At 42.5% G+C, this 10,691-nt stretch overlaps 1 protein-coding gene across 1 annotated transcript; it reads left to right on the top strand.

The window, feature by feature from the left end:
• The first annotated feature begins 2,517 nt into the window (after positions 1-2,517).
• LOC116979750 (alpha-1,4-N-acetylglucosaminyltransferase-like) lies at positions 2,518-10,290 on the top strand. Its single transcript, XM_033031516.1, has 3 exons — positions 2,518-2,525; positions 6,665-7,125; positions 9,603-10,290. The coding sequence occupies exons 2-3, from the start codon at positions 6,697-6,699 to the stop codon at positions 10,182-10,184; spliced, it is 1,011 nt and encodes a 336-aa protein (XP_032887407.1). The 5' UTR covers positions 2,518-2,525; positions 6,665-6,696; the 3' UTR covers positions 10,185-10,290.
• The last annotated feature ends 401 nt before the right edge of the window (positions 10,291-10,691 follow it).

Here is a 10,691-nt window from a genome sequence, read left to right as displayed (position 1 = left end):
GCCTGACATAGTGCGAACTCCATCACCAAGTTCACCGACGACACTACTGTTGTTGGACGAATCACAGATGAGGATGAGTCAGAGTATAGAATTGAGATCGACCGACTGACCAAATGGTGCCGGCACAACAATCTGGCTCTCAACATCAGTAAGACCAAGGAACTGATTGTGGACTTTGGTAGGGGAAGGATGAGGACCCACAATCCTGTTCACATCAATGGGACAATGGTGGAGAGGGTCAAAAACTTCAAATTCCTGAGCGTGCATATTTCTGAAGTTCTTTCCTGGACCCAGCACACCGATGCAATTATAAAGAAGGCACATCAGCGACTCTACTTCCTGAGAAGATTATGGTGATTCGGCATGTCGAAGAAGATTCTCTTAAACTTCTACAGGTGCACGGTAGAGAGCATTCTGACTGGTTGCATCGTGGCCTGGCTCCTATAAAATCCTTTCGCAATGTAGGCCAACATTCCATTAGCTTTCATGATTGCCTGTGATACCTGCATGCTTACTTTCAGTGACTGGTGTACAAGTACACCCAGGTTCTCCATTTCCTAATCTGACATCATTCATATAATAATCTGACTTCCTGTTCAAATTCAAATTCAAGTTGGCTGCTCTCCAGTGCACAGGAACTGATCCAGAGTTGAGAGAATATTGGAAAATGATCACCAATGCATCCATGTTTCCAGAAGTAGGATTTCTTGATGCAGGAATTTTCACCATCAGCATCATTTCTCCTTTTCACTACAGGAAGGAGTTGTCAAAAATCGCCACAACAAATGGTAAGAATGCCGCCAAAAGGTTAAGTGTTGGTGCATGCATCTTGAAGAGTTCTGTCCACTGCTTCAAAGCTCTCCCTCCTGATCATTGGGCATTCATCCCAAACAATGAGTTTCACTTGCCTCATCAAATGTGCCATGTGAGAGTTCTTCTCAATGTTGCAGAATGTATCCTCGGTCACTTGGATGGGAATCTTCAATTGAGAATGTGCAGTTCTTCCACCAGGCATTAATTTAGCTGCTATCCCAGAGGACGCACAGCAATAGCCACATCGTCTTGACCTCTAACTTTGGAGAGGATCAAATTGGTGATAAATGTTTTTCCCGGTATTCCAGCTGCAGGTGGGGGCGATCGGGAGAGCGTCCTGCAGCCGGGGGAGGGGGATGGCTTCAGGCGGGGGTTGTCGGGGGCCAGTTGGGGGGGGGGGGGGATCGTCCTGCAGTCAGGGAAGGAGGACGGCTTCAGGCGGGGCCTGTCAGGGGATGGTGGGGGGGGAGCGCTGTTCTGGCCTACCCCTGCCCTGGCGTACCCCTGCCCTGGCCTACGGCTGCCTACCCCTGCCGTGGTCTGCTGCTGCCATGGCCCATCGCTGTTGTGGCCTACTGCTGCCGCTGCCATGGCCCATCGCTGTCGTGGCCTACTGCTGCCATGGCCGTGACCTGTCACTTCAGGCGGGGACCGGTGGGGAGCATCCTGCAGCTGGGGATGGGGATGGCCTCAGGCAGGGGCTGGCGGGGGGTGGGGGAGCATCCTGCAGCTGGGGCAACCCGGAAGAATAGAATGACTGCCAAACCGGAAGATAACAAGATCAGAGTGTAAATTACGATTCTAGACTTATCCCTTCAGTCTGGTTTAGTCAAACACTAAGTCAAACTCTGGTCCAAAACCTTACTTTATTGAAGAACAAATTGCAGGGCCGGATGCCGATCCCCTCACGCAAGACAACAAGATCTCGTGCAAACAGAACAGAAGTCACAATCAACCGACACACCCCAAAGAATTACCAACCCTCTCCTCTCCATCCACAAGTCCAACCTCCGCAGTTTTGGGGACAGAGCCTTCTCCAGGGCAGCTCCCAGGCTCTGGAACTCCCTCCCCCAACTGATCCGCAATTCCGTGTCCCTCACCATCTTCCAGTCCCGCCTCAAGACCCATCTCTTCACCTCTGCCTATCCTTAGCCCCACGTCCCCCTCCCTTTTCATCTGTGCATTAATTGCCTCATATTGTGTTTTGAATTGTATTCTGTCTTTACTTTGTGTATTAGTCATGTCTCTACTATTTATTTCATTCCCCTTACATGTTTTTCCTCTACCTGCTAAATTTTTGTAAGGTGTCCTTGAAACTCTTGAAAGGCGCCCATAAATAAAATTTATTATTATTATTATTATTATTATTATTATTATTATTATTATATCCTTCCAAACTAAGGGCGTGACATTACTTTGGGGAGGCAACCCCTATAAACCAATTACACATAATGATCACATTATACAGTTATTGGCAGTTCCCTACCCCAATCACAAATATATCATGTGATATATTCTTTGACACGCTACTGTATGTTTTCCATCAAACTGCTCTTTGTGTCACACCCATAAATGATCAAATCTCTCTTTGGGCACACCTATTATTCATAAATAATGTTACGCAAATATAAACTCAAGATATCAAATGCCTAATTAAACGACTGAGGACAGTCTCACGAAACACTTTCACTGACACTGCCAGTTTAAAACAGGTAAGTAACAAAGCTCTTAAACATATTTAGTTTGGAATTATACTGTACTTTGCTTCTTATCTTGGAAAAACATGTTTTATTCCCCATGTTTTCGGGTTATGGTGATATCTTCAAATGGAAAGTGATCTATGGAAAAATATAACAATGGAATGTCTAGAAATCCTCCAGTTGCCAATCATTTTTATTATTATTATAGGACTTGAGAATTAAGGGACTGAAGTTTAGGGGTAACATGAGGGGGAACTTCTTTACTCAGAGAGTGGTAGCTGTGTGGAATGAGCTTCCAGTGAAGGTGGTGGAGGCAGGTTCGTTTTTATCATTTAAAAATAAATTGGATAGTTATATGGATGGGAAAGGAATGGAGGGTTATGGTCTGAGCGCAGGTATATGGGACTAGGGGAGATTATGTGTTTGGCACGGACTAGAAGGGTCGAGATGGCCTGTTTCCGTGCTGTAATTGTTATATGGTTATATGGTTATTTTACTCTCCAATTCCATACTTAGTTTTCTCTCTTGGGCCTCCTCCACTGTCAGAGTGAGGTCACATGCAAATTGGAGGAAAAGCATTTCTGGTTTCTCTTGGGCAGCTTACAACCCAGCGGTATGAATATCAATATTTTTTCTAATTTCAAGTGATCCTTGAATTCCCTCTATCTCCATCCCTCTCCCACCCGAGTTGTCCTGCTAGTTTCACTGTTCATATCCCTTTGTTATCCCTGGGTTATCAGTGCCGGCTCGATTTATTCTGTACCTTTATATACCTCGTTTCCCTCTCCCCTGACTCTCAGTCTGAAGAAGGGTTTCGACCCAAAATATCATCTATTTCTTTTCTCGGCAATGTTACCTGACCCACTGAGTTATTCCAGCATTTTGTGTCTCTCTTCTGCTTGCAACATGCCTTTACAGTTTATGAATGCCTTATCCTGTATTCTTGATTTCGCCAACCAACCGAGAAAATCAATTAACAAAATTCGTATCTGTGCTATCATTTTCATGGAAGATAGATATAAAATGCTGGAGTAACTCAGTGGGACATGCAGCAACTCTGGAGGGAAGGAATGGGTGACGTTTTGGCTCAAGACCCTTTTTCAGAGTCTGAAGAATGGTTCGTCTGAGGAAGGGTTTAAAGAGGCATCTCGACCCGAAACCTCACCCATTACTTCTACAGAGATGCTGCCTGTCCCGTTGCGTTACTCCAGAATTTTGTGTTTATCTTCAGTTTAAACCAACATCTGCTGTTCCTTCCCACACTATAATTTTAATAACCAGTTTGTCTTCTGTCATTTATATATCTTGCACGCCTACAGCCTTCCCCCTTTTGTTTTGTTTTGACCCCCTTGTATCATTTGCAGTCCACACTCGACACTCGTGCTGTTCTCCAGTGTGATTAAAATTTTCTGCAAGAAAAGTATGATTGCATCAAAGCAATTTATCCAAAGGAACACTAAGTGTATTGTGAAGAAGGGTCCCCACCCAAAATGTCACTTAGCAACGTTCTCCAGAGATGCTGCCTAACCTGCTGAGTGACTCCAGCATTTTGCCTATCTGATATGTGTCAAGCTAGAATTTCAACTAAACATTAGACATGCAATATTATATCACTATTTGTATACAATATTCTGCATGAATTGTTTCCTTTTAAAGTATATTTTGCCTAATTGCATTATGCATAAGATTTCAATGTTTCGACATCTTTCATTTTTGCTCTATGGGAATTTATGGTCGCTGACTGGTTTTACTACCAAATATGAACTTGAATGTAACAAATACTGTTCTGCTGAAGCCAAGTTAAAACATGAGCTTTTTAGATCTTTTTCTTTCCATCAGGATGATTATGGATATGAATGCTTTAATGACCCAGATGTCAAGCACAATTTTAAGATGGGGTGTAGAAGAGAAGTTACACTTCATTGGTGCCATGTGATCAGCACAAGTTCCATGGCAAAGGAGGGATAGAATGTTCTGAACATTTTCTCTTTCTCTTATAATTCCAAACAAAATCTTTGGAGCTTGGAAGAATATATGGGACAGGACTAATGTAAATGAAGGCACGTCTTGGTGATTTAAAACTTAAGAGAGAATGCTCTGAGAATGTAGGCTTGAAAGTGAGGACATAAATACTGAATCTTAAAGGAATATGAGAATTGAAGGAATTAAGGTTAATAAAATGGAATCATAAAGGATAAACTTTTTTACCCCAGTCTTCCAAAATACCAGATTCAAATTCACAATTTAAAAATACCCTAAACTCCAGTTTCTCCAAATGCTGTGTGTCCATGGTCTCTCGCAAACCAACTCCAAAGAAATTAAATTTAAAAAAAATTAAAACACAGATACATCAAAACAGAGATACATACAAACATGTGTTGGAGGTTTTCACTGTGAAAATTTTTATTTCAAAGTTTTTCTGTTATTTGTGAAGGCACTAAATGAATAGAGGTTTGTATGTATCTCTGTTTTGATGTATCTGTGTTTTAATTTTTTTTTTAATTTAATTTCTTTGGAGTTGGTTTTCAACTAAACATTAGACATGCAATTTTAAGACGGGGTGTAGAAGAGAAGTTACACTTCATTGGTGCCATGTGATCAGCACTAAGTTCCATGGCAAAGGAGGGATAGAATGTTCTGATCATTTTCTCTTTCTCTTATAATTCCAAACAAAATCTTTGGAGCTTGGAAGAATATATGGGACAGGACTAATGTAAATAAAGGCACGCCCCCCCCCCCCCCCCCCCCCCCCCATCAACCCACGACTGCCTTCCGATAGCGTGATGTAACTGTACCACACCACATCTCCAATCTCTCTGTTCCTCTCTACACTAGCCTTTATTTCCCGATCCTGCGTTTTTCCTCAGAGGGGAATCATTCTAGCCATTCCTGGATCCTGCTGTGATTGTTGACCATTTTCTATTTCAGATTGCTGTGCCTCTGAACAGTGTGTCATATGTTACTCACCACCATTGGAATACATGACATCTTGTTTCTGGCTCCTAAAGACAGGACAGGTGATCGTGCAGCTGTGGAGCTGGTGCAGGGGGGAAGGATTCAGATTTTTGGACCATTGGCAAATCCAGTGAGGTCATGGATATTCTTCCTGCACAGTTCCCTTATGAATGTGAAGCACGAGTGCTTCTCCCAACCTGATGTGCCTGTTCAAATGTATTTTATATGTTCTAATTGAATTTGCCTTAACTATTTCACCTGGAAGACTTTCAGTGAACTATGTGTTGGTATTCCTAGACTCCCTCTGCTTGACATCATAACAAAAATACATTATCGTTCACTGTGAAATTCCTGGCCAGGTTTAACTTCCCAAAATACAACCACCTCATAGGTTCACAGCCATGGGCCCAGTCCTGATCCATGAGGCACACACTCGTCACAGGCCTCCACCCTTCAGCAACAAGATTAATGCTCTGACAGAATTAAAGCTCACAAACCTGTCTGACAAGGGAGTGGAGAATCTGATGAAATGTTATTAACTGAAAATGTTGCTGCCTGCCCTATTAAAATTACTTCCAGCATTGTTTTTCATTTAAGGTAGACACAAAATGCTGGAGTAACTCAGGGGGACAGGCAGTATTTCTGCAGAGAAGGAATGGGAGACGTTTCAGGTCGAGAACCGTCTTCAGACAAGGAACTGTATTGTTTCAATGCCAGCTATCAAAAAAATACCTCATCCCTCCCTCCATCCAAAAATCGAATGCCTTTATCACTGATCTTTCATCCTCAGGCAATCCTACCTCCACGCCTCCACCCTCAATGTGCACAGCTGATATTTACCGCCGCCCGAAGATTTACATGCAGGACTTGCTACCACAACATCTCTGATGTTGGGGTGAGCTGAGTCAAACAAAGAGAGGGTGAGGCAGAAGTATTAAATTCTGGATGGTCGGCCAGGTGCTGTTAATCCCCAACAGGGTTCCCAACATTGATATCAGCTGTTGTTGTCAGTAATGAATCTCTCCCGATATAGCCATCAGGACCTATTTTACTCCTAGATTCCACTGGCACACTGTTTCAGATTTCTCAGCATGCGCCTGTCCAAAGCTATGAAAAAAATGTAGGCTTCCCCACACTGTGGGAACAATACTCATTCACGCTCAGGGAATAATACTTTTTGATTTATTAATTCACAGGATCCTTTGGAGAAACACCTCATTGCCACACCATGCTTCCCATTCATCACATATTTATCGCTATATTCATAATTGGAACTAGTGTTCTGCTATATGTATGTTGGCATATGAAAACACAACAACATTTTCAAAAGCACATGGTAGCAATGTCACAAGTGGAAGATGAAGCTACCCTGGATGATCCTCGTCCATTCCTGAATCCTGGGATTATGTTTGTGGAAACAACAGACAATGTGGAGCTGAAGCCATTGGTGATGTGCTCAGTGGAGTCTGCTGCTCGTCAAAACCCAGATAAACCAATCTATTTCTTCATGAAGGGGTTCAGTGGCAACTTGAGCCAATATCCAGAGCCTAAGTACAGACTCATCCCGTTGCTCTCCTCAATGAAGAATGTTGTTCTTCTACCTTTAAACGCTACCGAACTGTTTGAAGATACTTCATTGAAAATTTGGTATCAAAAGGTAACCAATAAGAAGAAAGTGTGATGTGTTACATTTTGGGTCGTCAAACCAGAGTAGGACATTCACAGTGAATTTTAGGGCCATGGGGAAGGCTGTAGAATAGAGGGAGCTAGGAGTACAAGTACATAATTCACTGAAAGTAACATCATAGGTGGACAGGGTGGTGAAGAATGCTGTAGACATAAAGATAGACACAAAATGCTGGAGTAACTCAGCGGGTCAGGCAGACATCAGAGTCGGGGAAAGAGTAATTAGGAGTATGAAAAGGTTTAAAACAAATCTAAGGCGGCACCAATGACGAAGCAAAAGTGGAGTTCCCAATGATCCATTTTTGGCTGTGGGGAGGTGCTAACAATGAGACATGCTGGCGTACGTCAGTGAATGCATTAGGTATAGGATGTTGATGATGCTGCAGTTGCACAAGAAGTTGGTGAGGCCCCACCTGGAGTTTTGTGTTTGTTTTGATCACCCAGGAAAGATTCCATTAAGTTTGATTGAGTGAAAAAAAGCTTTACCATGATATCAACCAGGAAACAAGGACTAAATTATAGGAAGAGGTTGGACAGGGTAGGAATTTGTTCTTGAAGCTAAGGAGACTGAGGGGTGATCTTATAGACATGTCTAATGTTGTTAGGGACATGGATCAGGTGAATGCACACAATAGGATCATGATGCCTGATTTTCCACACAGTGAATGGTCTGTCTATGGAATGAGCTGGAGGAAGTGCTTGAGGCAGCTTCTGACAGCACTTAAAAGACATTTGGACATGTACATAATAGGAAGAGTGTGCATTGACTATTTTCTTTCTGGGAGTAAGAAAGTCTGGTCTCCCTGAATGATGAAGAATGAACACACTAAATGGAGTGCAGTAACGTTGCACCAGATTGATTCCTTGCATGGCAAGTGTGTTGTCTAACTGAAATTGAACATCTTGGGCCAGTGCTCACATGAGATGAGAAAGCTATCTCCCTAAAATGTCCAATATTCGTAAGGTGCTTGACAGGGTAAATACTGAGATGACGCTTCCCTTGACTATGTGTCTATATAAAGGAGATGACTAACTCCAAAAAGGACTGGACATTCAGGATAAAATTGAAGAGGAACTTTACCCTCTCTTTGTTTGACTCAGCTCACCCCAACATCAGAGATGTTGTGGTAGCAAGTCCTGCATGTAAATCTTCGGGCGGCGGTAAATATCAGCTGTGCACATTGAGGGTGGAGGCGTGGAGGTAGGATTGCCTGAGGATGAAAGATCAGAGGGTGGTGTGGTGAAACTTTGGGATTTTCTGCCAAATAAGTCAGTGAATGTTTACTGGTTGGGCATCTATAAAACATGAATTGATACAGTAGATGTTTTAATGTTTGCTGCCGCAATATTCATTGTTTAAAATAGATATTAATGACCACTATGCTGTCTGGATTGGATTCTTTCAGTCAAAATAACAAACTGCAAAGGGTGCAAAGAAGATTTTTAAGGAAGTTATCAGTTCTAGAGGTTTTGAGTTATATGGAGAGGTTGGATAGGCTGTCGAGAGCGATTGAGCTCCCACGGCGGCACGGTCTAAGCTCCCGCAACGGGACGGTCGAAACTCCTGCGGTTTGGAGTTTCCAAAATCGGTCCCTAACCAGGGACCGCGAATTTCACGATGTTAAAGTCCGCAGCTCCCACAGGTTGGAACACCAAAGGCCGACCCCTGGCAAAGGGATCGCCCGCTACAAGATGTTAGAGTCCACAAGCTACGCTGTTTTGTAGCTCCAGAACTCCCAAACAAGAGGCAGCCAACTCCACGATGTTCGGCCGCAGTGCAGATGGAGATACGACATGGAAACATTTTATATAACATGCTCCCATTCACTCCCACATAATTTCTTCCATTATCACACCCCGTATCTCTCTAAACCTTTCCTGTTCATGTGCCTGAACAATGTCTTTGAGTTTGAAGAAGGTTCTCGACCCGAAACGTCACCCATTCCTTCTCTCCAGAGATGCTGCCTGTCCCGCTGAGTTACTCCAGCATTTTGTGTCTGACTTTGAAATGCTGTTATTGTAGCTGCCTCAACTAGTTCCTTTGGCAGCTCGTTCCATGTAGCCAACACCCACTGTTTGAAAAGATTGAGTCCCGGGTTCCTATTAAATCTTCTGCCATAACTTATGCCTCTTTTCATACATTTTCAGACTATGTTCATTCACCCTATCTATTCCACTGATTTTACATACCTCTATGAGATTATCCCCCAGTCTCCTGTTGTCCAAGGAATAAAGTCCTAAGGAAAGAACACAATACACTAAGAGGGTTGCCACCAATAACTTGTACAATTGTACATAACATCCCAACTTCTATATTCAATTATTTGACTGATAAAGGATTGTGTCACGAGGAAGAGACAAAAAGACTGCAGAAAGAACGACTGCATGTTCAGAAAGAATGGAAATTAAGATAATGAATTGAACTTTTTTTTGTCCATTATCCCACAGGTAAACCCAAAAAAGGAGAGGTATTGGACCCATGTGTTTGCTGATGGCTGCAGATTAGCACTGCTGTGGAAATATGGGGGCATCTACCTGGATACTGACATTATATCAATGAGGCCAATGCCGTTTGCTAACTTTACATGCCCTGAGCATGCTGGAACTGTCAGTAATGGGGCAATAGGTTTCTCACATAGGCACCATCCTGTTTTATGGAATTTCATGGAAGATTTTGTGGCCAATTACATTGGACATATTTGGGGTCATCAAGGCCCTGAACTGATTAACCGTGTGCTGAAGAGATGGTGTCAGACGGATAATCTAGCTCCCTTCATTGGCAAAGAATGCAACGGCATCTCTTTATGGATCACAAATCGGTTCTACCCAATCCCATATTTAGCTTGGAAGAGGTACTATACTCCTTGGAAAAAGAAGGATATAGAGCGGACCTTCTCAGCAACGTATGGAGCACATGTCTGGAATTTTATGAATTCCAACAATGAAAAGAAAATCATTGTTGGAAGTGGATCATTAATTGAACATTTTTCTCAGTTGTATTGTCCAACTACATACAGAAATTTAATTTAGTTGAATCATAGTTCATGGTGATTTATGTCCTGGTGTCCTTTTTATTAGTATGTCTAAAAGTGTGGAGTGGCCATTTGGCTTGTTTTGCGTGACATTAATGATGGCATGTGTCTTTAAATTTTAGACTTCCCGTTATATTGTGGGTGGGATTTATGATGTATTTTAGGGCATGTTTGGGGCTAAGTATCTTGCATAGAAACTTAGTTTTTAGTTTAGTTTGGAACCAGCATGGAGAAGGTTTACCCTTCAACCATGCGAAGTGTAATGGAGACACGAGGAGTTTTCCTACGTTTAATGTGATAAGCTGGAGCTCAATGAAGATTATATTAACGAGTCGGAAGATGTTTGGATGTAACTTAATGTTTTTCATCAACAGTAAAGAATTTACTTTTCAAAAGACTGTGTTTTGGAAGACTTATTTGTGAAGAGGCTCTGAAGGTCTCTGATGGTGAGCTCGCATGCGTATTCCCCTCAACCATGCTGTCCATTTAGCGGCTAGAGGGAGTA

The sequence above is a fragment of the Amblyraja radiata genome, chromosome 13 (genome assembly GCF_010909765.2).
Source record: "Amblyraja radiata isolate CabotCenter1 chromosome 13, sAmbRad1.1.pri, whole genome shotgun sequence".
Taxonomy (NCBI): Eukaryota; Metazoa; Chordata; class Chondrichthyes; order Rajiformes; family Rajidae; genus Amblyraja; species Amblyraja radiata.
The sequence above is the reverse complement of the archived record's forward strand: the minus strand, read 5'-3'. Positions and strand labels throughout refer to the sequence as shown.